The sequence below is a fragment of the Hyaena hyaena genome, unplaced genomic scaffold (assembly GCF_003009895.1).
Source record: "Hyaena hyaena isolate Hyena2069 unplaced genomic scaffold, ASM300989v1 scaffold_231, whole genome shotgun sequence".
NCBI classification, from domain to species: Eukaryota; Metazoa; Chordata; class Mammalia; order Carnivora; family Hyaenidae; genus Hyaena; species Hyaena hyaena.
Genome location: NW_024080862.1, coordinates 934,609 through 962,240, shown reverse-complemented (window position 1 = coordinate 962,240; position 27,632 = coordinate 934,609). Strand labels below are relative to the sequence as shown.

The window sequence follows — 27,632 nt, the reverse complement described above, 5'->3', positions numbered from 1 at the left end:
GGACAATGACCCCAGAAGGCTCTGTGATCTGGCCTGTCCCTGCAACCTCTCCCATGCCATCCCGACCAGCCCTCCCCCTCCAGCCACAGCTCTGGCCTTTCCTTCCTTGACCTCCCCAAGCTCTTCCTCTCCCTCCAAGCCTCTCCGCATGTGTTGGACCCTCTACCAGTGCCCTTTCTTAGCATCTCTGCAGCCAGTTTCCTCACAGTCTCAGGTCTTGACTCAGATGACCCTGAGCCCCTGGCAAAGTCCCCTGCCCCACCCAGGGTCTGTCACAGCCACCTGCCATGGCCATGATGAGCTATTGATTCATTTGCTTGCGGTCTGTCCCCTCTGAGAGCAGGAGTCATGCCTCTCTTGTTCTCCAGAACCCCACCTGGTTGGTGGCAAGTGCTCAAAGAATAACTCCTGACTGACTCAATGACTGACAGAAAAGGAAGGTCACCCAGAGACATGCAAGCCAGAGCTAGTGGGACATTCTCTGGCCACCAGGGCAGGAGCCGGGTTCTCCTTGCCAGCCAGGACCTGGCAGTGCTGGGCACCCTGGTCCTGGGTGTCCTGCTCCCTCCACCCTGCACCAGCCTAGCTCCTGGGGGCTAGCAAGAAGTGGCAGTGGGGTCACCAGGCGCCTCGGCTCAGCCAGGCCCCACCTGTAGGGGCTATTGATGAGGTCCTCGCCCCAGACCATGTCATCAGCACAGTCGAGCACGCTGTAGCAAGCATCGCTGATGAACTGCGAGAAGCTGACCAGCGAGTCCTGCACCAGGAAGCGCAGTGTGTCCTGCAGCATGTACTTGATCAGCTCCATCAGCTTGCGCAGCTTCGACATCAGGTACACCTCCCAGTTGGTTTCATAGAGGTTGTACCAGCCCTTGCTCATGTCACGCAAGCTGCTACGCATGGCCACCTTGAGCGTGCTGATCCAGCTGTCCTTTAGGAACATCTGCACCTGGAATGGCCACAGGTGGTATCAGGTGGCTGCCCCAGGAATGTGCTGCCCACAGCTACTGCACCCGGGGACTATGCACCATGGTGCTAGGGCAGCCTCAGGACCCAGGTGACCACAGAAGGATCTCCCCCCCGCCCCAACTTACAGCCAAGCCCTACCAACCAGCACCCTCCCATGACCCTGGGGACCAGGGATGCTCTGGGGGAAAGGGAATGGGAGCAGCAGAAACCGGGGCTTTCCCTCCAGCCAAGGGAGAGACAGAGACTGAGACACAGGAAATGAGCAGAGAGACACAGAATGAAGCAGGGAGGGGTAGCTTCTCTCTGGGCCATCTGGTGATGGTCTCCCACAGGGCTGCACCCTTCTTCCCTTACACCCCAATTCTTTTTTTTTTTTTTTTACAAATAGTTTATTGTCAAATTAGTTTCCACATAACACCCAGTGCTCATCCCCACAAGTGTCCTCCTCTATGCCCAACCCCCCTCCCCCCCACATCCATCAGTCCTCAGTTTTTGTCAGCATTCAAGAATCTCTCATGGTTTGCCTCTCTCCCTTTCCCCCACCATTTCCGCCCTTCTTCTCCCCCTTGTTCCTCCGTCAAGTTCCTCCTAATCCTCCTATACGTGCAAACATATGATATTTGTCCTTCTCTGCCTGACTTATTTCACTCAGCATAACACCCTCAAGGTCCATCCATGTTGCTACACATGGCCAGATTTCATTGTTTCTCATTGCCATGTAGTATTCCATGGTATAGATAAACCACATCTTAAAAATATGGAACGCTTCAAGAATTTGCGTGTCATCCTTGCGCAGGGGCCATGCTAATCTACTCTGTATCGTTCCAATTTTAGTATATGTGCTGCCGAAGCGAGCACCCTTACACCCCAATTCTTAGTGGGGGGATCTGCTTCAGAGGCCACCAGGGTTGGCTGGAAAGTGATTACCTTGGGGCTCCTTTCCTCTCTTAGACGAACCATCCCGCTGGAAGCTCCCCATTCCCCCACAAGGTCTAGGTTTTAAGGAGAACAGGAACCCACAGCCTTACCCCTAGCCAGTCAGCTCCAAGGCTCTGGCCTGTGTGTAGCCCTCTATGCCCTTGATGACCACACACCTGAGAGAAGGTCTGTGACTGAATCTGTTCAAACTCTTCCAGGCGGCTGTACTTGGAGAGGTTCGAGTGGAACAGGGACATGGCAGTCACCTTGTTGCACTCAGCCCGCACCTTGCTGAGGGCCGTGATGACCTCTGGCCGTGTAAGCAGGGACACAAAGGTGAAGTCCTCTTTCTGCTCCCGAAAGGGGTACTTGGGGACACTCACCAGCCCTGCAGGGGTGGCATTAGAGGGCCAGTGTCAGATTGGCCTGGGACACATCAGGGGTGTTGATGGAGAGATGCAACTCCCTTCTCCTCCCAAAGAGACTCCCACATCCCCAGAATCCCTCTTTCCCCCAGACCTGCCAGAGTGGCCCTACAGCTTCACAGTGAGCTGCCCACTCTGGGTAAGTAAATGCATCCTGTCTAGAGCCCTCTGGGTCACTGACCCCTTTGAAGTGCATGAGAACCACAGACCCTCTCCCCCTTCACTCCCACCCACGCTGCACATAACCCAGCACCAGGTGAAGGAGATGTGGACACCAGGACCCTCTAAGTGCCCACTGCCCATGCACTGCCCCCAGCTTCCTGAGCATTTCACACATGTGGAAGCTGGGTCCAGGAATGAAATTCACAGGTATCAGGGAACTCAAAGAAAGGAAGGCTTGGGGGAACTAGTGTCCTACTCTGAGATTCAGTCTGCCGCAGGTCAAACGGGGCTGTAGCAATGCCACTTGCTCCTGCTACTGGAGGAAGGGCAGGTGGTATGTCCTTCAGTCAGACCATCAGAGCCCTTTCATCCATGTCTCAACAGTTGCTGTCCTAGTATACATTTACCTGGTTCCTTCTGCCCTGCTCAGACTACTGGTTTTTAAAAGAACCTTCATCAGTGCCCACCCCCACCCCAGCTCTCCAGGCAGTGGGGGAAGAAGCAGAGAAGGGCAAGAGGGCTCAGGCCAGGTGGGTGACCATGGGGCCTTTGTCCAACCCCTCTCACCTTGCCTGGGCACCTTCTCCTCCTCCTTCTTAGGCAGGGTCACGTAGGAGAATGTGTCAGGCTTGGAGGAGACAATCTGGTCAAAGTTGATTTTGTTCATGCTGCGCTCATAGTCCAGGTTCACTTCTTTGGAGAGATTGCTGAGGTGCTCCAGAACCCTGACGATGGGGAAGGGGGACAGGGGAGTCAGTGGGCTCCACATACCCCCCCATATGGTGGGCTGGCTGGGGCCCACTCTCCTCTGCCGTTGACCTGTGGGCATGAATTTGGGACTTCCCCGCCCCCCTCCCAGATTCACACCTTCCACCTGGCCACCAGCCACTAACCTCCATCACCCTTGCCCCCTGCCCCTCTTTCAGGCCACCTCCTCTTCCCTATCGCATCAGTCCGAGTCTGCCTGTTTTGCTTCTCACTTCTCAATGTCATCACAGTGAGGTACCCTCCCTGCCTGGTCACCTCACTTCCACCCCTGTCCATTCCAGTCCACTCCCCACAAAACTCAAGTATAAGCACCTCCTTCTCTTCCTAAAAATACATCCTGGGTCCCTGCATCCTAGGATAAAGCCAAACCTCTTCCTGGGCCCCAGGAGGCCCTCTAGCCTCTCTCTGTTCTCCTCTCTAGTCACTTTAGTGTCCCTCCCCCACCCCAGCCTCAGACACAGGCAGCCCTTCTGGGTTCCTAGAGGCACTGAGCTCTCACCTCAGAGCCTTTGCATATACTGTTCCTTCTGGTGGCCACACTCTGATTGATGCAGCCCCTACTTCTGCCTGACCAGCCCAGGCGCCTCCTTTAGGGTTTCTATCTAAGATGAGCTTTGCCCCCTCTGGATTAGGGCAGCCTCATTTGGGCCCCCAAAGTGCTTCCCCTGCCTCAACACTCCTGACCCCCTAAGGGCATTTCTTTCATTCATTCACTATTGTTTCCTCAGCCAGGCTCCTGCTCTCCCCTCACTTTTTTCCAGGACTCAGCTCAAATGTTACCACCCCAGTGAGGCCTTCTCTGACCACCTAATGTAAAGGAGACCCTCCACAGTATCTCTATTCCCTTGTCTTGCCTGGTCTCCGCAATACCTATCAAAACCCTGAATCACCTAATTTTCTCACTGTATATCTTTCTGGCCAGACTGAGAGCCCAGGAGGGCAGGCCCTTCATGGGGTGTGTTCACTGCTGCACCCCCATGCCTGGCACAAGAGAGACACTTGCCACACACATGTCTGCCTGCCTGACATCTACTTCCTCCTAATTGTACCTTACTATTATTCTAGAACTCTCTCCTTGCTCACTTGACTTAGAAGAAGATGACATGTCCCAGCCCCAGGTGATCTCACCTGTCTAAGCCAGTCATGGTAGAACTCAACCTATTAACTGGCTTAGGAGTGGGAGCAAGATCCAGTTATAATCAACAACTAACACCAAGCTAGAAAATCAAGCCCCTTGTCCCATCTTCCTCAGGACAATTTCTGGTGAGTTGTTCATGCTCCAGAGTCCCCTGTGAGATCAGAAGCTGTACTTCTCCTAAAGCTGCATCTTGGGGCACCTGGGTGGCTCAGTCAGTTAAGCGTCTGACTCTGGCTCAGGTCATGATCTCACGTTTTGTGGGTTTGAGCCCCGTGTCAGGCTCTGTGCTGACAGGTAGCTCAGAGCCTGGATCCTGTTTTGGATCCTGTACCTCCCTCGCTCTCTGACCTTCCCCTGCTCACGCTGTCTCTCTCTCTCTCAGAAATTAAACAAACAAACAAAACCCCACATCTCTGCTGCTTCCTCCATCACATCCTGAGGCCTTCGCTCTCTTAGAGATGTCTCCTGAGAGGACTTCATCAATAAATCAGTTGTATAAGAATCGCTCACACAGGCCCTGCTTCAAGGGGATCCAATCTACGGCAGGACTCAGCGGACTCTGGACTTTGTGCTTCTGAACATGCTGCTGCCACCATGCCTGGAGGTGAAGCACACACTGGACACAGCCCTGACGCACTAAACTGGTATGTCCTGCGTCCAATTTCTAGTTACAGGCGAAACAGTGGGTTCCCCTACTGTCGAAGCCAGTCTGAGCCCAGCATATTTGTTATAAACAGCCAAGCACATTCCCAACAATATAAAGCTCAAGAAATGGAATTCTAGACAACTAAGGTAATGGTGGCTATATCAATTCCAGTTTCTCAGCATGCTCTCAAAAAAAAAAAGGAAAGAAGGGGAAAAAAGAAAAGGACAAATAACGTTCCCCAAACCCTCGCCTTTAGCATAAGCAGAATAAAGAAAATGCCCAAACTTCATATTATCTTTAACTAGAAAAATAATCATCTGTTCCCAGTGAGCTACAGCTCACCCTTCCACTGCCACCCTACCTGGAGAATGAGGTTGTCTGAAAAGAAAAACAAAAACAAAAACAAAAACCAACTGTGCAGAAGAGGGGAGCAGTGACGGCCTGAAGCTTGGTCTAAGATCCTGCCAGCAAGACAGAAAGTCCCTCCCACAACTGCCAGAACACTGACTGCGTTCTGGAGAAGCAGAGCACTTAGGACAAGGAAGGGGCCTCCGTGCATGCATTCAAGGTAACATTTTGTCTTTTAAAGTTTATTTATTTATTTTGAGGCAGTGAGAGGGACAGACACCAGCAGTCTCGGCGCTGTCAGTGCACAGCCCAACTGACAGCATGCAACCTGAGGTGGGGCTCGGTCTCACAAACCCTGAGATTGTGACCTGGGCCAAAATCGACAGTCAGACGCTTAACCAACTAAATCACCCAGGTGCCCCCAAGATAACATTCCTTGAAAGACATCATGACATATGAGGGGGAAGGTAAAAGACAAGAAGAGGAATACTTTGGAGATTGAAGGGTGATAGAAATGGAAGCAAAAGTAAAAATTTAAGAGTCTTGCAAGATAAGAGAGAACAAACAACTTGGAGGACAAGCCCTCTCTCTCTCTCTCTCTCTCTCTCTCTCACACACACACACACACACACACACAGACAGAGCCATTCACTTAAAAAAGAAAAAAAACTGGGGCACCTGGGTGGCTCAGTTGGTTAAGCGTCTGACTTCAGTTCAGGTCACAATCTCACAGTCCGTGGGTTCCAGCCCCACATCAGGCTCTCCGTTGTGCAGAGCCTGCTTGGAATTCTTTTTCCTTTTCTCTCTCTGCCTCTCCTCCACTTATGCTTTCTCTCTCTCTCAAAATAAAATGAACTTTAAAATTTTTTTTAAATAGTTTGCTATGCTAACAGAAGAGGGCGCCTTGGAACTAGGAATCTTGTAAATCACCCCAAATTCCTGAACTGAATAAGTGAAAGTAGACAACACTTACAAAAAGCTACTGAAAGAGAGAGCACCTGATGAAAATTCTCACCTACCCCTCAAAGAAAAAACAAAGACAGAGCAGAAGAAAACTAACATAACACTTCAAACTGAACCAAATATCTTCACACAAGTATGTGAGCATATGAAAAACACCTTGAATCTGAAATTCACAACTGAAACACAGAAATGGGCAAACAACAGGAACAAATGAAAAGTTATTTCATTGAACTCAGGGAGCAGGAAGGAAATGGAAGAAACAAAATTATTTCTGGAAGGAAGGCAAAATTATGAGGTGTCTAAGGAAGAATAGAGTCAAAAAAATTAATAAAGTACAGTGAAGAAAGGCAGGAATATAACCAAGAAAATGAAAATAAGGCAAAAAAAAAAAAAAGAACTAAAAGGGACAGATAGTGGTTAAATTAGAAATAGGTAAAGAAGCAAAATAGATTATAGATAGATAGATAGAGATATATGATGGAATTGGTAAAGAAAAGCAGGATAATGGAACAGAACTAAAATTTAAAACTATAATCCAAGAGAAATTTCCAGAAATAAAGAATATCTCAATATATGTATTTAAAAGGCCCATTTTAAGAAAAATTGACCCAGAATGATCAACTCTGGGATGTACCTTTGTAAAAAGATTGTTAAAACAAACAACAACAACCCAAAAAAACCCACCAAGGCCTCCAAGCGAAAAAATCAAACAACTTATGAGGGAAAGGGAGTGAGGCTGGCATCAGGCCTCTCAAAATCAACATTCAAAGCAAGGCAACAAAAGAGCAGTATTAAAAAAACCAAAAACTCAAGCAATAAAAGTGTGAACCACGAACTATATTCCAGTCAAGTTGTTTGTCAAGTTTTAAACATGCGAGAACTCTAGGAACACTATACCCTTGAACCCTTTGTGAGGAATCTACTAGAAGAGTAGCTTCATCCAATCAAGAGACTGATGAGGTTCAAGACATACTCCCCCCAAAATATGGTACCTTGGCATAGTGAATGTTTTAACCTGGAGCAGTTGGAGAAATGACCTTCCCCTGAAGAAGGTCATAAGATCCCTATGTGAGAAGTGCCCTCCTTACACCCAGAAGACAGGATATCCTTAGCTCCAAGATGGAGCGACACCAAGAGGAATCCCAACGAAGAGGCCTTGCTAAGTTTTCCTCAGTTTACTACCCTTAGCTCATATCTTTTTGTCTTGCCACTACCCCCACAATTGTCCACTTTTCCTCAAATCTAGTGTAGGTTTAACCTCCTCAGGTCTTCATTTCCTTATGAAGGCTCCCATGTTAAGGGAAACATGTAAATTTGTAAGCTCTTCTCTTGCTAATCTGTCTTGTATTACAGACTTCCAGCCAAGAACCTAGAAGGGTATTAAAAAAAAGGATTGTTTCCTCCTGGTCCCCTACAAGATGATAGGAGAAACTTCAGAAGAAAGGCTGATACACTTAATCCACGTAATTGTAGATTTAAGACTAAAACAGAGATAGAAGCTCCTGGCTGTCTCAGTCCTAGAGCAAACTGTGAGCTTGAGCCCCATGTTGGGCATAGAGCTTACAATCAATCAACTTTACTTTTAAAAATAAAAATAAAACAAAGATAAGTATGAGAATGGAAGAATATCATATTAAAATAGTAAGGAGAAAAAAACAACAAAAAATGAGAGGAGAAAGGAATGAGGAAAGTAGATTAAAGTCAAGATTGTTACAAAGGAACATGAAGGGAGTCGAAGGATACCATTAAAAACTGACAAAGTGGATATTAACAAGTTAAATAAGAAAGCAGGGGATTTGGGGCACTATAAAAGGTTTAACTACAAAAGGAACCACTAAAATAAGGCACAAATCTTCTCAAATACCAAAAGAAATTTTAAAAATGAAAGAACAAAGAAAATACATCACGCAAAGAAGGAAATACAGAATTGAGATCAAACATATTAGCTCTATAAATAAATCTGAATGTGCTCAACTCACTTATTACAAAAGAAAGATTTTTAATTTGACTCACAAAGTAAGACCTGACTATATGTTAATAGCAAGAGACCTGTGTAAAACAAACTAACTTAGAAAAGCTAAAACTAGAGTGCTAGGCAAAAATATATCAGGAAAATGGAAATAGCAAAAAAATCAGGTTACAATTCTGATATCAAACAAAATAAAATTCTGGTCAAAAAGCATTTTACCTGATCAAGGACACTTTGTTCTTTTTGGTTTATTTATTTATTTTAAGACAGACAGAAAAAGTGTGCAAGCAGGAGAGGGGCAGAGAGAGAATCTCAAGCAGGTCTCACAAACTGTGAGACCATGATCTGAGCCTAAACCAAGAGTCAGATGCTTAACTGACTGAGCCACCCAGGCACAGTCCTCAAGGACACTTTTTAATTCTAAAAGCCACAGTTGATAATGACAGTGTAACACACCACTCTTTGTCGGCAAAAATAAGTAAAGATATAGAAGGCATAAATAACATAATCAATATGTGTCTATATAAAACTCTTAAACCCTAACTATAGGGATACACCTCTTCTCACGTGCAAATGAAACATTCAGGAAAAAACTGACTATACATTAGGTCACAGAGAAACATCAGCTCTGTAGAGTAGAAATATTATAAATAATACTCCCTGATCTCAATGCAATAAAAGTAAAAATTATTAACAACAAATTTTAACAACTCCTTTCCACATGGAAAATTGTGAAACCTGACATTAAACAATTCTTTTTTTTAAAGTGTTAATCTATTCCTGAGAAAGAGAGAGAGACAGGGAAAGGGAACGGGGCAGGGGCAGGGACAGGGGCAGAGAGAGGGACAGAGGATCTGAATTGGACTCTGTGCTGACAGCAGAGAGCTGGGCTTGAACCCATGAACCACAAGATCATGACCCAAGCCAAAGTTGGACACCTAAATTACTGAGCCACCTAGGTGCCCCTAAACAATTCTCTAATGAAATGGGAAATACAAACCAAATTTTTGGAATTAAAAAAAATGAAATACTACATATCAGAATCTATGGACTATTTTTTAAGCAGTTATCAGAAGTTCAATAGCCTTAAATACATTTATCAGTAAGAATGTAAATAAGTGAAACATAACAAAATACAAGCCAAAAGGAGGCACAAGAAAGGAAATAATAAAAGTAGAAATTAATGAGGTAGATATAGAAAAGTCAAGTTAATAAATCTAATTTCTATTTTTAAAAAATTAACACATCAAACAAATCACTAAGTAGCTCAATAAAGCAAAGAAAGAGAGTAAGAAGTGACAGTACATTATCTAACTCGAATTTAAGTAAAATTTGAAAAGAAAAAAAAGAGGTGATAAGGGGAAGTCAACATTGAAACAGAAAAAAAATTTTAATTCATAAGAGACCACTTTGCAAAATTCTATGCAAATACATTTTAAAACCTATAAAACATGGATGAATTTTTAGAGAAACAAAGTATGCCAAAACTGACCTCCAAATTGGGAATACAAAGCTTAAATAGACCAATTCCTGTTAAAAAAAAAACAAAAAACAAAAAACAAAAAAACTTCTAGAGAACTATCCCACCAAAAACATCATGTCCAAATGATTGCAGAAGGGAATAACCACATAGCCTTAATACACCAAAACTTGTTCCAGATTATGGAAAATGAAGGAAAACATCATATTCTTTTATGAAGCAAGTATAACTTGCTTCAAACTTGATAAAGACAGTATGAAAAAAAATATGGACCAACATCCTTTCCATCAATGCAAAAGCTCTAGAAAGCATGCTAACCAAAAGAACCTAACAATACCTTATTTAAAAAAATGATACGCCATGGCCAGGTAGGATTTATTAAGGGAATACAAGGAATTCAATATTAGGAAATCAATTAATAAAATACACCATGTTAATAGATCTAAGGAGAAAAAAATATATGATTATCTCCATAAGTACTTCATTTATTATTTTTTTTGAGAGACAGAGAGAGAGGGGGAGAGAGAGAGAGAGAGAGAGAGAGAGGGAGCATGAGCGGGGGAGGGGCAGAGAGAGGCACAGATTCCAAAACAGGCTCCAGGCTCCGAGCTGTCAGCATAGAGCTCGACGGCAGGACTTGAATCATGAACCATGAGATTATGACCTGAGCTGAAGTCACTTAACTAATTGAGCCACCCAAGTGCCCCTCTCCATAGGTACTTTAAAAGCCCATGATTTAACAAACACTTAAGAAAACAGAAGTTTCAATGGATACATGTATAAATTATTACATTAATGTTTATTTTTTGAGAGAGAGAGAACGAGAGCAGGGAAGGGACAGAAAGAGAGACAGAGGATCCAAAGCAGTCTCTGTGCTGAGGGTGTAGAGCCCAATGTGGGCCTTGAACTCACAAACTGCGAGGTCATGGCCTAAGCTGAAGTCAGAGGCTTAACTGACTGAGCCACCCAGGCGCCCCTAAGGTTAGCATTTTCTTAAGGGGTAAACTTACTAGAGGTACCTCCACTAATATTAGGAACAACATAGGGATGACTACCATCTCCACTACTATGTATGGTACCGGAAGTATTAGAAAATGCAATTAGACAAGAGAAAGTGATTAGAGGAATAAGAATTGGAGAAGAATAAGTAAAACTCTATTTATAGGTCATGTATATTTAGAAAGCCCTGGAGAGGTGTGCCTGGGCAGCTCAGTCAGTTAAGCACCCAACTCTTGATTTCAGCTCAGGTCATGATTTCAGTTTCATGAGTTCAAGCCCTGAGTTTAAGCCCCATGTTGGGCTCTTTGCTGACAGTGTGGACCTTGCTTGGGATTCTCTCTCTCTCTCCCTCTCTCTCTCTGCCCTCCCCTGCTCGTGCTCTTTCTCAAAATAAATAAGCAACTTAAAAAAAATAAAAAGAAAAGAAAATCCTGGAGAATCAATAATAAAACACATTCAAACAATTCAGTAAGGATTGTTTGTAATAGGATACAAAATTAGCATACAAAAATCAGTAGAAACAATAGTAGAGAAAATCCCATTGATAATAGCAACAAAGAAGACAAAATACTAGCAAATATGCAAAATCTATATGAGAAACACTTAAAGCATTCCTGGAAAACACAAAAGTAGTCTTTTTTTTTTTTTTTTGAGAGAGAGAGCCCGCCCACGAGAGTGTGGAAAAGGGGTAGAGGGAGAGAATCTTTTTTTTTTAATAGTTTATTTATTTTTGAGAGAGACAGAACATGAGCAGGGGAGGGGCAGAGAGAGAGGGAGACACAGAATCTGAAACAGGCTCCAGGTTCTGAGCTGCCAGCAAAGAACCCGATGCGGGGCTTGAACCCGCAAACTGCGAGATCATGACCTGAGCCAAAGTTGGACGGAGAATCTTAAGCAGTCTCCACACTCAGTGCAAAGCCTGACACACGGCTTGATCCCACAATGCTGGGATCATGACCTGAGGTGAAATGAAGAGTCGGACGCTCAACCAACTGAGCCACTCAGGTGCTCCCAAAAGTAGTCTTGAACAAATGAATGAACATTCTTTGTTCTTGGATAGGACAGTTCAAGATCCTAAAGATGTCGGCTGTACAGAAGGTAATTAAAAAATATAATGCAATCCTATCAAAAGTGTTAAGTGTTTTTATTTTTATTTTTTTATTTTATTTTATTTTTTAATATTTTTATTTATTTCTAGGAAAGAGAGAGAGAGACAGCGTTAGCAGGGGAGCGTCAGAGAGAGAGGGAGTCACAGACTGAAACAGGCTCCAGGCTCCGAGCTGGCAGTCAGCACAGAGCCCGACACGGGGCTCGAACTCACGAACCGCAAGATCATGACCTAAGCGAAAGTCGGACGCTTAACCGACTAAACCACCCAGGCGCCCCGCTAAGTGTTTTTAAACTGGAGTTAGAGGAGTTGATACAATGTTCGTGGGGAAATAAGCGTGCAAATTCCTATCAAAATCTCAACAACATTTTTTGCAAAAATAAAAAAAAATCCATCCTAAAATTCATATGGAATCTCAAGGGACCCATATAGCCAAATGATCTTAAAAAAGAACAAAGTGGGAGGACTCACACTTCCTGATTTCAAAACTTACTGTAAAACTTCAGTAATCAAAACAGTATAGTACTGGCATAAAGACATATAGACCAAAGGAATAGAATAAATAGTCCTGAAATAACTTCTGGAATATATATGGGTCAAATGATTTTTGACAGAGGTGCCAAGACCATTTAATGGGGGAAAGAACAGTCTTTTCAACACATTGTGCTGAGAAAACTGGATATCCGCATGCAAAAGAAGAAAGTTGGACTCTTATGTAACACCATATACAAAAATTAATTCAAAATGGATCAAAACTCTAAAGTAAAAGCTAAAACTATAAAACTCTCAGAACACATAGGGGTAAGCTTCATGATACTGGACTTGGCAGTGATCCCCTGGCTATGACACCAAAAGCACAGGCAACAAAAGAAAAAAGAAGACAAATCGGAATTCATCAAAATGAAAAGCCTTGTGTCCTGGTAACATAAAGGACACTATCAACAGAATGAAAAGGCAAACCATGAAATGGGAGAAAGTATCACATATCTGATAAGGGATTGGTATCCAGAATATATAGACAACTCACAAAACTCAACAACAAAAACTAAACAACGAGATTCAGATACGGGCAAAGATTTTTAATAGACATTTCTCCAAAGAAGGATCTACAAATGGCCAATAAACACATGAAAAGATGCCCACACATCACTAATCATTAGGGAAATGCAAATTAAAACCACAATGGAATACCACTTCACATCCATTAGGAGGACTATTACACAGAGAAAAAAAACAAGACACGTTGGTGAGGACGTGAAGAAACTGGAACCTTTGTGCCCTGCTGGTGGGAATATAATACAATGCAACTGCTGTGCAGCTAGATGATGGTGTCCCAAAAATTAAAAATAGGGCTTTGCACATGCTTCTGATGCCACCAAGAGCTGCCCTGTGCCACCCCATCATGGTCAACCCCACGATGGTCTTCGACATCTGCTATCAACCATGGGCCCTTGGACCATATCCTTTGAGCTATTTGCAAAGTTCCAAAGATGGCCAAAAACTTTTGTGCTCCGAGGACTGGAGAGAAAAGGACTTGCGTATAAAGGTTGCCGCTTTCACAGAATTATTCCAGGGTTTATGTGCCAGGGTGGTGGCTTCACATGTCATAACGACACTGGTAACAAGTCCATCTAGGGGGAGAAATCTGATGATGAGAATTTCATCCTGAAGCACACAGATCCTGGTGTCTCATCCATGGCAAATTCTGGACCCAATGCAAACAGTTCCCAGGTTTGCATCCACACTACCAAGACTGAATGTTTGGGTGGCAAGAATGTGGTCTTTGGCAAGGTGAAAGAGAACCAAGGAGTGATTTGGGTCGAGGAATGGCAAGACCAGCAAGAAGCTCGCCATTGCCAACTGTGGACAACTCTAATGAGTTGGATGTGTGCTTTTTCTTAACTACAAGACTGTTCCTTCTCCTATCTGCTCATAATAGCCTATAATCTGTGCTCTCACTGCAGCTCTTTAGTTCCACGTTTTCCTTACTCCCCCTTCAAGTCTAGCTAGACTGCAGAGTTAACATTATAATTATGAAATAAAAACTAAACAACAGTAACAAATAAAATTACCACATGGATAGCGAGTCCACTTCTGGGTATACAGCCACAAGAACTGAAGGCAAGGACATGAGGAGAGATTTGTATACCTATGCTCACATTATGCACAAGAGCCAAAAGATGGAAGCAGCCCAAGCAGCCATCAACAGATGAACGGATAGGTAACAAGCGGTATGTACATACAATGGAACATTCAAAGGATTTTTTTCCCTTTTAATGGAAAGAGATTCCGACACATACTTCAGCATGATGAACCTAGAAGACATTGTGCTCAGTGAAAGAAGCCAGACACAAAAGGTCAAATCCTGTACGATCCACAGAGATAGAAAGTAGAAGGGCAGTTGCCAGGAGTTGGAGGGTGATAGGAACGGGGAGTTACTGTTTAACAAGTACAGAGTTTCACAAAGTTCCGTGGATGGATGGTGGTGATGGTTGCACAACAATGTGAATGCACTTAACTCCACTGATCTGTGCACTTAAAAATGGTTAAAACGGTAAAATTTACATTCTATTTTCCCACAGTTTTAAGAAATAACCCGTTCAAACAAACAAAACATGCCAGAATAGCCAAAAAAACACTGAAAGGGAAAAGCTACAAAGGGGGGTCTGGTCCTACAAGACATTTAAAAATACTATAAAACATCTATCATTAAACCACAGTCCAACTGCACAAATAGACAAATGGAACAGAAGAGAGCAGGAAGTCCAAAAATAGACCTGAGTGCATCTGAAAATTAGCGTATGATAAAGGTAGCATCTTGAATCACTGGGCCAAAGATGGAGGTTTTAATAAATGCTGATGGACATTTAATAAAACCACTTCATAAATGCTGGTCATTTAGAAAAGGATAAAATGAGATCCATACCACATACCATACATAAGGAAGGGCATCTGGGTGGCTCAGTTAGTTAAGAGTTCGACTCCTGATTTTGGCTCAGGTTGTGATCTCACATTCATGAGACTGAGCTCCACGTTGGTCTCTGGGCTAAAAGCATGGAGGCTGCTCTGGAAAACAGTGTGGAGGTTCCTCAAAAAATTAACAATAAAACTCCCCTATGATCCAGCAATAGCACTGCTAGGAATTTACCCAAGGGATATAGGAGTGCTGATGAATAGGAGCACATGTACCCCAATGTTCATAACAGCACTCTCAACAATAGCCAAAACATGGAAAGAGCCTAAGTGTCCATCAACTGATGAATGGATCAAGAAGATGTGGTTCATCTATACCATGGAATACTACATGGCAATGAGAAAGAATGAAATCTGGCCATGTGCAGCAATATGGATGGACCTTGATGGATGGTGTTATGCTGAATGAAGTAAGTCAGGCAGAGAGGGACAAATACCATATGTTTGCACATATAGAAGGATTAGGAGGAACTTAACGGAGGACCGTGGGGGAGAAGAAGGGGAGAAACAGAAGGGGAGAAACAGTGGGGGAGAGGGAGAGAGGCAAACCAAGAGAGACTCTTGAATGCTGAGAACAAACTGAGGACTGATGGGTATGGGGGGTGGGGGGAGATGGGCGTGGAGGAGGGCACTTGTGGGGATGAGCACTGGGTGTTATATGGAAACACTTGACAATAAACTATTTGTAAAAAAAATAAATAAATAAATAAAATAAAAGCATGGAGGCTGCTTGGGATTCTCTCACTTGCTCTCTGCCCCTCCCCTACTATTGCTCACATGCTCTCTCTCTCAAAAATAAATAAATGTTAAAAAAGAAGGATGAAACAAAGATATGAATCCATACAAGTTCTGGAAGAAACTCTCACTGTGGGCAAAGTTTATCTAACTGTGATTCAAAATCTAGATGTAATAGAAGAAATGATTAATAATGTTGATTAGTAAATATTTAAAGGTTATATTGCAAAAATTACCATAAACAAAGTAAAAATACAACTGACAAACCAGGAGAAAATATTTACAACATACATCACAGATGAAGGATATCCCTAATATAGAAAGAACTCAAAATCAGAGGGAGGAGGGGCGCCTGGGTGGCTTAGTCGGTTAAGCGTCCGACTTTTGCTTTGGTCATGATCTCGCGGTTCGTGGGTTCTTGCCCCGCTTCTGGCTCTGTGCTGACTGCCAGCTCAGAGCCTGGAGCCTGTTTCGGTCTGTGACTCCCTCTCTCTCTGACCCTCCCCTGCTCACACTGTCTCTCTCTCTCTCTCTCTCTCTCTCCTAGAAATAAACAAAACATTTAAAAAATATATCAGAGGGAGGAAAAAAGCCCAAAAGCCTGAGAGAAAAAAAATGGGCTACAGACATGAATAGATGGGTCACAAAAATATATACAAGTTGCCCTTAATCATAGGAAAAGATGTAAAACATGCACGGCCTCACATATAACACTTCAGACTGACTTACCTCACTTCCTTACTTATCTTTCAGAATGTCAGAAAATTGCATAGCATGACAACACACTCTCGGCAAGGCTGTGGGGGAAATGGCACTCACACACTGCTTGCAGGTATGTGAAATGGCACAACGCTTGCGGAGGGAAATTTGGCAACAATTGACAAAACTACATCTGTGCTTCTCTTTGGACCTAGCAATCCCACTTCTCAGAATTTACCCTAAAGTTATCCCTCTGTCAATATGAACATATAAATGCACAGGGTTATTCACTGTAGTACTGTTTGTGATTACAACATACTGAAAATGACATAATGCCTATATATTAGAGAACGGCTGAGTCAATGATGGTATGGGGCACATTCACACAATAGACTACTATGCAGCTATAAAAAAAGGATGAAGGAAATCTCAGTGAACTAGTAGGGACTGATTTCCAGGATGTACTGTAAGTGAGAAAGGCAAAGGACAAAATGATATCTATAGTGTGCTGCTCTTCAAGTAAGAAGGAAGGGAGTATAAGAAAATGTACTTGTGGGGCACCTGGGTGGCTCAGTCGGCTAAGCGTCTGACTTCAGCTCAGGTCATGATCTCGTGGTTCATGGGTTCGAGCCCCGTGTCGGGCTCTGTGCTGACAGTTAGCTCAGAGCCTGGAGCCTGCCTCAGATTCTGTATCTCCCTCTCTCTCTGACCCTCCCCTGTTCACGCTGTCTCTATCTCTCTCTCAAAAATAAATAAAACATTAAAAAAAATTTTTTAAAAAAGGAAAAAGAAAATGTACTTGCTCATTTGTGTAAGAAAAAATACAGAAAGGATAAACCAGAAGCTGGTGATACTGGTTACCTACGGGCATGTGGTGGGAACAAGGTGGAAAGGGGAAGATGTGGATAGGATAGAACTAATGGGGGTGGAGAATGACAGATCCAAGAAACCTTTATGAATACTACATATCAGTGAGAGAAACAGATACGGAGAATATATACATTTTATACATACGACAAATGGACCGCCACCATGCTGTATTTCATCAAATGAACATATCCCACTGAAGGGGTGGGAAGAACTAAATCAAGACATTTGAATATTGCATTTGGACTAAATGCTCCCAGGGTAAAGAGAAAAAGAATCAAAGTCTACTTAGTAAGGTTTTTCTTCCAAAGAGTATGAATTAGCAGTTTGAAACTACTTTCTGTGTATTCTAGGACTAAGCAAATAATTATACTATGAACAATGGGAGCTGGTTTTCTTCTGGAAAAAAAGTAAGAGATGTGTGAGAATGAGCTGTGTGGTGTTGGGGTCAATTTTAAGGTATCATTAGGAACCCATGGTTTTTAACAGATAGAAAGACATGGGTGTGTGGGGGGTAATATGCAATATAATGTAATAATAATATAACAGTATAATAATATATATATTTCCCAGATTTGTCTGGCCTAAGAAGCTCACAGCAATCATTTTCCAGTAGCAATGAGCATATCTAATGCCTAGATCTTGGCTTCTAAATTCCTCACTGAAAGGAAACAGGGGTCCTTGGAGAAATAGCTGATTTCAGAGCTGGGTCTGGGGAAGTACAAGATGAGCCCAGAACTTCTTACTATTTCCAAAATTAAAGACACACTCAAAGAACAATAGGAACATATCAGAAAGACACAGAAATCAGCTTGAAGAGACTCTCTCTGGCCAAATCTGGGACAATTTGGGCACCAAAATAAAAAATAGTAATAACAAGTTCTATCCCTTTGAATAAAATAAGAACCCGTGAGTTGATACTGATAATGAGAGATCTGGAGATGAACAAGACATTGCTTGGGACCGAAGAAGTCCACAATGCAGTGGGCAATATGGCCCACAGGTCAGCATGGAGGGAGCACTGCCCCCCGGGCTCCTGGAGGAAGTGGGGATAGGGAAGGGTCTAGTGGAGACTCACAAGGGCCCTTTGCGTATCCGGGGTGTGCTCATGGCCCACTGTTTGATCTTGCTCAGGCTCTGCTCACTGATGAGCTGGTGGCCCTCGGAGGGCATGCAGTCCACGTACAGATTGTACAGCAGCAGAGCCTCTGTGTTCTTGCGCAGGGCGTTGGCCTGGACCACACGCTGTGTGAACACGCGTGGGTCCTCAGCACAGAAGAGAAGCTGGATCCGAGGCACCCAGTACTGGCAGGCGAGGAGGGGGTGCCTTCCTGGGCCAGGCAGGAGCGAGAAGGGAATGCACAACACAGTCAGACTCTCTGGGCTAGAACCCAGACTCTGCTACTGATACATGGTGGCCCTGCACACGTGGGCTCCCTCTTCTGACACCCCGTCACATCTGCAGAATGGGTATGACAACACTCCTCTCCCTGCCCACCTCACAGTTGGCCATAGATGGATGTGAAAGTGCTTTGAAACCATAAAGAGCTGTGCACAGACAGACAGTCACACAGGGGCGACTGCTGACATGCCCATTCCTTGCTGCCACACTCAAGGCAAACATCACTACTGATGGGCCTCAGATGCCTTCTCTGCATCATGTTGGAAGTGGTACCATCAGCTGCTCAAAGCAGGCATATCAAATAATGGCCATTTTCGCTTCCTGGGGTCTCTGTCTGAGTAATGGATCCTCTGGTTTTCACTGGCCAGGGAACAGATAGCACAGGACGTACAGAGCAAGGAAGAATTCAGGCCTGACGTGGCTGTGCCATGCGTAGGGGGTGGCCTCAGTCATGGTCCTGAGTTGGGGGGGCGGTGTCTGTGTGGGGTGGGGCAGAGAGCCTGTACCTTCAGTGGTGACCCCTCCGTTCAGAATGGGCCTCCCGGTCTCATCTCGCACCAAGCCGTTCTCATCTGTCTTGTGCACCAGGTACAGCTTCTTCTCCTTGTCATAGTCCAGGACGCCGACATTGCACCATTCATACTTCAGCTCCCGACTTTTGGGGTCCTCTGAAACAGGAGGGGAACCCACCAGTGCTCTCTGCTGTAGGGTGAGTAGGGGACTCTGAGTGTGGGAACGAGTCTCAGGGGCCACTGGTCTGGCCTCCCTCCCACCAGGGTGACTCCCTCTAAGCTCCAGCAAAGCAGGGATCCTGCTTCCTCCAGCTGAGCTGGCCTTTGGGGAACCCCTGGTGGCAGGAGAAGCCAGAAGGACCAGGCCTTTGTCCATGTGCTCTGTATGACCCCATGGGGGTAGACAGAGACACAAGCCAGCAAGGCTAGGACAGGAGGCAGCAAAGCCCCAGGCACACAGCGACCTGGTGAGGATGCAGCCGTAAAACTCATCATGTTTGAACTGGACCCTTTCAAAGTGACCAAGACCAGAGTGAATCCCTTCCCATGGGCTGCACATGGCAGTTGAGCCCCTAGGCCCCTTATATCAGGACAGGTCAGGGCAAGGTAAAAGATTGCTGCCCTGCAGTGGCCCCAAAGTGGGCCTCAGGGCCTGTTTGGTTAGGACGGGCCTCCCACCCACTTCTGGGACTGAAGGGCTTTGCACCACCTCTCCAGCTCATCTTCTGCCACCACCCACCCTACACATTTCTCTCTCCAGCCATACTGCATGTCTGGCTATTCCTGTGACTTTGGAGCTTACTCCTGCCTCAGGGACTTTGCATTGGCTATCCCCTCTGCCTGGAACAGTCTTTGCTCAGGTCACCTCATTGCCAGTTTGTTCCTTGCTCAAATGGCTTCTCCTCAGAGAAGCATCTCTGCCTCAAAGAGTGCCTTTGCCCCAGGCACCCTCTGACTCATTAGCCCTTTTGTGTCCCTCACAGAGCCTGAAGTCATACTATGTACACATACAATCCTGGTTCTCGTTAGCCCTCACACACCAAGGGCAGCTCCCCCAGGGCAGGAGCAGCACTGTCCAGCACTGCCTTGGTCACAGCTGTGTCCCTATACCCAGATCTGCTAACTAGTAGGTGCTCACAGCACTTTGTACAAGGAAGGTGCACACAGCACAGTGCCTAGCAGAAGTGACTTAAAATAAGCTGATGGGTTCTACAGCCTAGGTTGAAGAAGAACAGCTGGAACTCCAAGGAATTGCTAACATGCTGGTTGACGCTGGAAGGATGCATGAAGGAATTTGCTGTGGTCAATCTCATGGTGTTGGCTCTGTTTTGCTTTCCCCTTCCCTTCCTATATGCTTCTGTTTTGAAAATGCTGACCTGTCTTGGCTAAACTTAGAGAAGACGATGTCACAAGAAGGCCCCAGCAGAAAACCAGAGGTCTCCGGCAGATATGCTCCCTGCCAGTCGCCCCCCCCCCCACCGCCCCCACCAGTGCCACGGCCCAAGGCCAGGGCCCACGTGAAGGAGTGTAAGCAGAAGCACTTTGGGGAGGCTGGTACTTGGTACATTTAAGGTTAATACAGCCCCACACCTTCTGGTTTTATTGCCAGGAATTGGAGATCTGGGAACAATTGAGTTAAATTATTTTTGTAATTAAGTCCAAAGTAAAGGGAACATTCTGGGCTTCTTGTCTAGTTCAGAGAAATTGATTCCAGCATTAACATGTTTTTAAATCGAAACATAAACTTACAGCCTGCTCAATGGACTTGCTGTGGGGCCCCCTGGAAGCTGAGAAGTCTTAAAACCAACCAGCATGGCTCTCAATCCTTGACACAGCCCATGGAGGGGCCACTCCCTGTCCCAAAGCAGCATATCCACCATGGGGCAGAGAGCAGAGTGGCCCTCAGCCTTGCAGAGAGGGGCAGCCATCTCCAGTCTCCAACCTCATAACCCAGATCTTCCTCAATGCTCACTCAGAGGCCAGCCATGCAGGCCAGGGCAGCAGCCAAGGAAGGTCACCCTGGCTCAGTTCCCTACAGCAGCAAACACGGCCCCAGGGCAGATGTGGGGCCAAAGGAGAGACAGACACAGACAAGGCAGAACTACAGTCATCCATGAGGCATCAGTGCAGGTACATGTGTGTGTGTTGGGCAGGGTGGGGGGGGGGGGAGGTGATAGTGGCCATGAATGGGTGACAGGAAGTATGTGAGTATATGTAGTATATGTAGTGAAAAGGTGAGTGTGGGGGATGGTGTGTGAGTATGATGGTAAGTGTGCTTCTGAACGTGTTTGCAAGCAGGTGTGTGAGTACGAGGGTGTGTGTTGTCCACGCAGAGGTGCAAGCTGAGAGGTCATGGGTACAGCTAGAGCAATGGTGATTTCTAGGTGGCAGGAAGGAAGGCTTGAACTGTGCCCCTTGTACACATTTGAACATTTCCATCAAGTTTGCGTATTTTTTACTACCAATAAATCAAAGATTTTTTTAAAACACTAGACACCACCCAGCAGTCCCTTCCCCAACCCTCCCACAATGTCATCCCTAGTCCTTGTATTTATTGCCTCTATATGGCCAGCCCCTTAGTCATTATCCCAACTGGAAGTCCTCAAAAGGTGGGGGACCCTCCCCTCCCATGGCTGCCAGCCCCCAGGGCAGCCCAGGAGCAGATGATTGGGCTGCTTGCCAGACAAGGATGTTGCAGACCAGGATTCTACCCCTGACCTACGCTGGCCCTGCTCACCATGTCCCAGGATGTCATCAGTGGGCAGGAGGGCTTTTCCAGGGACAGGTTTCCTGTTCTGAGACCCTGGTTCCAAGCCCATGTTGATCCACTCGCTGGGAGTCCGGCAGTCAAACTCCTCATTGTCAAATACCTGGAAGAAATGGGCAGAGGTCTGGAGGAAGCAGCTGTCCCCTAGAGGGGCTGATAGGTTGGGTGTGGCAGAGGATGAGGGTGCCTAAGTAGGGTCCTCTTCAGATGCAGGAGCTACAGAGTGGAGGCCATGGGGCCAAATGTCACCCCTACTATTCACAGGGGTCTGTGAGGTCTGGCTCTGTGAAACCTGGATTCCCACCCAACCAGACTGCTGTGATGCAAGCAGAGGCATATTTGGGGACTCAGAACAGGATATGAACTCTCTCTCCCACTGCCCAAGGATCATCCAACTCAGCCCAAAGGAAGAGGACGCCCTTGGATTTTCCTGAGCACTCTATCTACATGCAGAAATGAAGGAGATTCAGGGTTGTCAGGAGGCCACCCTTAGTAATGTGGATTCAGCTCTGCCTACCCACAGGGACCACCAAGTAAGACATACCCAGGCTCATGGAGAGGAAGGGCAAGGAGGTCAGTGTAAGCTAGAGCAGGCTATGCTCCTTCTTTCTCCTCCTTGGACTCAGTTTCCCCATCGGTATCCCAAAGGGGCAACGATGATTCCCTCCTCCACCTCAGTTCCCACATCTCAGTGAGTCCAGAAGCAGTAGTCAGGGAGGTCAGTATGCTACTCCACAGTCTAACTGGACTGCTTCTGGTGCCTTGAGGTTGGCAGTTGGGGGGATAGAGATTATATACACAGGTTCCTCAATCTCCCAAGAAAAAAGCAGAGTCAGCATCTCAGGGGTTCTGGGGCCCTTCCTGTCCCAGCCTAGGATGCTCAAAACCCCTGGCAGGGAGGTCCAATTATGCTTGACAAGTGAGTGCTTATGACTGCCACGGATCCCCTTTCAGGTCTGATCTCTCAGCCGGGGTCTTGTACCCCTCCCACCCCAACCATCAGCCTGCTATGGAAACTAGGCTCACCTTCAGTGGAAGATAGATGGGAAAGAGCGGGTCATGGCCCTGCTCAATGGTCTGGGGGTGGTGGGGGTCTGGATGCCTGGGCATGAGCTTGTCAGAGTCGATGCCCTCATGAGCCAGTAACTGCTCGATGTCCAGACTCAGGTACAGACGCTTCCTCCTGGCCAAGGGGGGACAAGGGAATCTCATGACAGCTCAGCTCATGTGAGATGGCTTCAGGGATGCCAGCAAGGGTCCACAGGGCTGCAGTGGATAGGGGTGTGGCCCAGGGATGCCTCCAAGCCCCCCACCCCTCTGGAATTCATCAGTAAGTGGTGTGGTAGCTGTGACTGTTGTCCTGGGCCCCAGGTGCCCTCCATCCTGTCTAGTAGGTCCATTACATTGACCTAAATGCCACCCTCCCCAATCCTACAGCAAGGAAAGCAGTTTGTTCCTATAAAGAAACCAAAGGGTGGCTCAGTCAATTAAGCAGCCAACTCTTGATTTCAGCTCAGGTCATGATCTCACGGTTTGTGAATTTAAGCCCCACGTTGCGTTCTGCACTGACAGCATGGAGCCTGTTTGGGATTCTCTCTCTGTGTGTCTCTCAATATAAATAAATAAAATTTAAAACAAAAACAAAAAAGAAACCAAAGGGCTAAAAGATTTGTACACAGACCCATTTTAGTAACCTCTGCCACGAGGATGGTCACCTAGTTACCTACTGTCCCTCGCCCCTTGAGTTGGGTGGATGCCGCCCCCCCTAAGGGACCAGTGCTCCCACTGCCAACCTGGCCATACCTCTCAATCTCAATCTTTCGAGGGCACTGGCCTGGCAGCACCAGGAAAGGCACCTGCACCTTGGGCTCGTAGGCCTGCAGTGGGAAGTCAGTCTGGGTGAGCACCTGGGTGGTGGACCCGATGTGCTGCTGCTCCAAATATTCCTCGAAGTTCTCAGGAATCTCAAAGGTTCTGACTGCAGGCAGAGGCAGAGGCAGGAGTGGCAGGGGCTCAGGCCAGAGCCCAATACACCCCGAGACAAAGTGCTAGGTACCGGATATGCACACCCCAGGGCAAGGGAAGCTCAGAGCTTGCCTGTGGCTGGCAGTGGCCACGAGAAGCCAGGTTTGGCACCAGGTACCTAAGGGAGTGCAAGCCTAGAAGGACAAGGGCCCCCAGGGGGTATGTTTTGGTCCTGCTTTTCCTCAGGTGGGTGGAGATGCAGAGCTGCCGAGCATCCCCACCCCACCCCACTGTGGATGGTGGGAGCACCCCACAGCCCTTAGATCTGTGCTCTGTAAGCATTTTCTGGGCCACAGATGTCTGTGAGACGGTACAGCCCAATAGACTGGATCCTCAGCTCACTGCACAAATGCGCGTACATGTGATATTTCCTGGGCTACTTCTAGGGCTTCACAGACCCCACAAGGTCCATGGGCACTGAAAAGACTAATCTGGGCAGGGCCAGCAAGGAGCCAGGCCTCTCCTGGGGCTGGGGAGGAGAGGCAGACAGCTGAGACTTCTGAGCCTGATCTAAGAGGGTATCCTATCTGCCAGCCAGGTGGGAGGGCCCCTACCCAATTCCTCACTCAGGGCCCGCCTACCTTGCTGCCTCTCCTGGAGCCAACCTATCTCCCCTCTGCCACTGGAGACTGTCCCACACTCTGCAGACCTGCCCCAAACCTTACAGGACTCAGTGCAGAGCCTGAGAGGAAAGTCTTCATTCCCCTCTTTAGCAGAGACCTTCTGGGCACCTTCCCATGCCAGGCCCTATTCTAGACGCTGGTGTCCCAGCAGGGAAATCTCAAGACACAGCCCTAGCCTCCTCCAAGCTCTTGTACCAGGGGAGGTAGAAAATGTAACGTACACATGTGAAAACCCTAGTGTTCTCAGCTGGGCAGAGAACCGATGCCCTGGCCCTCAGAAGTCCCGCTCACAGTGGTGCCCTTGTCACAGCTCAGCTAAGAGGAACATAAGCTGTGGTTCACTGAGCACTAACCATTAGCTTGCAAAGCACCTTACATCTTATTATCCCCTTTTTATAGCTGAGGAAACTGAGATCCCGAGCCAAGAAGAAACAATCTAAGACCAGAGGTCCTGCTTCTAAATGCACCCATTCATCCACCCTGCCCTTCTAGGCACTGACCTTTTGGAGTAAACTTGTCAAGGTCGGCCTGCCGCAGGAGATCTTGGTTCATGCAGGGACCACGGCATACCTCCTAAAACCAAATCCCAGAGCTCTGAGGGGTATAGACATCCTGGGGACAGGCAGGACCAGGGAGGGACCACAAGGCCAAGTGTCTCCCCCAAGCCCACAAGGGAACAGGAGAATCGGGTAGAACAGTGAGTTTCCACAATTCCTCATTCAGAGGCCATAGTGGGCAACATGCTCCAGCCACTCGGGACACCCCTGGCCTCATCCCCTTCTGATCCTGCACAGCGCCCTCCTCACTCGGAGGATACTGCTGCTGTGTCCAGGGGCTGAGCCACTAGATGAAGGGACCACAACCCCAGCAGGTATCTCTGTGCGTGTCTCCCCCACCAAGGGCGACTCTGACACCCCCAACATCGTGGAGATCCGTGGATCCTTGCCCTATTTCTCTTGGCCTATTCTAGCTAGAACTTTCCTAAGGCTTTCCAGGACTACAGGGCTCTTTGAACTCTCCCCAAGTCATCCCCTGTCCATTGCCCCCTTACCCCAAGCCTCCATCTGCCCTCTCACATGCTCTCCTCCTTCTCTACACAGGCCATGGCCCGTTAGGGTCGCCAAGCCTCTGTACCATCTGTTGCCCTGCCTGGAACATCCCCTCCACCTCCCGCCAGCCAACCAGTAAACACATAGGATGCCACTTTGTCCAAAGACTCCCTCCCCAATCAGAGCTGGGGGATGACTTCCCCACCAAAGCCATTGCCCCATGACAATAGGGACATGGATATCTTATCCTCACTGTCACCACCGTGTAGTCCAGGGCCTGTCACATAAGAGATACTCAGTAACGAATTGTTGAATGAATGGACAAATGGATGGGAGGACAGATGGATAGATGGGCAGAAGGATGGATAGGTGGGTAGATGGTGGGTGGATGGATGGATAGACAAATTATTAGACAGACAGATGGCTAGATGGATAAATGAACAAATGGACTGATGGTCTGAGAGATGGATGGAAGGAAAGGTGACTAGAACCCATAAGGAGGGCTTGGGCTTGGTAGGGGACAGCTACCACACTCACCCCCATTTGATCCAAACTTCCAGGGCTGAGCATGTCAGAGTAGAACCCACGCTGCTTCATCAGGGGGTACTTCTTCTCAGTGCCTGCCAGGGGCAACTTCCGGGGTTGCCCCAAGTCTGAGAGCACGGATGGGGGCAGAGGTAAAGGCAGGGCATTGGGGTCAGGGCTTAGAGCCTTGGACCCAAAATCTTGTCCCAGAAGAATCTTCCCCAGGTTATACTCTAGGTCTGGCTGTGTCCTCTTCAGGCTACACTCTTGGCCTACAGGAGTACGGCTGCACTCGGGGATCTGAGGGGTCCTTTCTGGGCTGAAGCCTTTTCTGTTCGGCTGCTCCATGCTGCTTCTTGGGGCGCTCCTAGGAGAAGATACTGGCATCACTGGGCCCTTGCTGGCTTCTGTTCAGGCTTCAGGGGCGCCGGGGCACAGGGATGCCTCATCCATATCCTGCAACCAGCCACAGCTTGCCACACAAGGGGTGGGAGAGGGAGGGAGTGGTCTCCTAATCTGGACAGACATGCAGTGCCAGGCAGGTCCCACCAAGAGACAGCAGGGCCTTCCTTGGATGTTGCATGTGAGAAATGAGCCCCCAGAGTCAGGGCCTGGGTGAGGAGAGTCAGGGAAGCTCTGCAGATGCCCCCACTCCAGTGTGCCTTCTGCATCTGCTCACCCCTCTCCTCCAGGTGAGGCAGCAAGGCCCAGTTTCTCACAAATGAGACAAGGAAGGAGGCCCATATTTCACTCAGTCAAGGGCCCTGTTTGGTTTTCCCCAATACGACTTTCAGCAGGAGGCAGCCCTGGGCCCCCAGCCCAGCTGGACGGCCCTGTCTCTCCCCAGCGTGGGGCGCTGGGCCACACACTGTCTCCCCCACCTCTGCCTGCCCCACACCATAACCTAGGAGCCAGAGGACTAAAGGGTCTCCCCGGAGGGATCCTGACCTTCCCATGACCCACAGATCCCGCCGCCAGCTACGGAAGGATATTCAGCCACCCTGGCTCTCAGGGTCAGCTCAGCTCACACAGTGCATCCCCTCCTGTCTCCCCAGCAGGAACAGCACATGCACCACGGGGTTGCAGGCACATCCACCATCCCAGGGGCACAGGTTTGCAGAACTTTTACCGCGGGTGAGCAAGCCCTTGCCAGGCCACTGTTGCTTTTGGCTACCTCAAAACGCATCACTGGGGGAAATATTTGGTCAAGGGAGAGTTATAAGAAATTGGACAAGGGTATGGTGATGAAGAGGTTTTCATGTAATGCTGGTACAAAAATAAAAAGGGAGTGAGTCTACAATTATCTCAATACAATGTCAGTTAAAAAGAGAGGGTATCTTGTTACAGAGAGGGAGGGAGGCAAACCATAAGAGACTCTTAACTACAGAGAACAAATGGAGGGTTGTTGATGGGAGGGGGGATGCAGGGGAGAGGGGAAAATGGGTGATGGGCATTGAGGAGGGCACTTATTGGGATGAGCACTGGGTGTTATATGTAAGTGATGAACCACAGAATCTACCCCCAAAACCAAGAGCACACTGTATACACTGTATGCTAGGCAA

The 27,632-nt window shown here is 47.1% G+C and overlaps 1 protein-coding gene and 1 non-coding gene across 2 annotated transcripts in view; both read right to left on the bottom strand.

The window, feature by feature from the left end:
- Positions 1–26,418, bottom strand: part of DNAH1 (dynein axonemal heavy chain 1) — a 74,040-nt gene extending 47,622 nt beyond the window's left edge. Inside the window, exons 1-10 of the mRNA XM_039243684.1 lie at positions 26,083–26,418; positions 24,997–25,069; positions 23,652–23,826; positions 22,875–23,031; positions 21,819–21,951; positions 19,076–19,237; positions 18,246–18,498; positions 3,042–3,199; positions 2,064–2,275; positions 651–949 (exon numbers count right to left, since the gene is read on the bottom strand). Of these exons, the coding sequence (XP_039099615.1) occupies positions 651–949; positions 2,064–2,275; positions 3,042–3,199; positions 18,246–18,498; positions 19,076–19,237; positions 21,819–21,951; positions 22,875–23,031; positions 23,652–23,826; positions 24,997–25,069; positions 26,083–26,418 (1,958 nt within the window). The remainder of the gene's footprint in view (positions 1–650; positions 950–2,063; positions 2,276–3,041; positions 3,200–18,245; positions 18,499–19,075; positions 19,238–21,818; positions 21,952–22,874; positions 23,032–23,651; positions 23,827–24,996; positions 25,070–26,082) is intronic.
- Positions 1,721–1,827, bottom strand: LOC120239452. The gene has a single exon (XR_005530432.1). It is a non-coding gene; the product is annotated as a U6 spliceosomal RNA (small nuclear RNA).
- Positions 26,419–27,632: the final 1,214 nt, after the last annotated feature.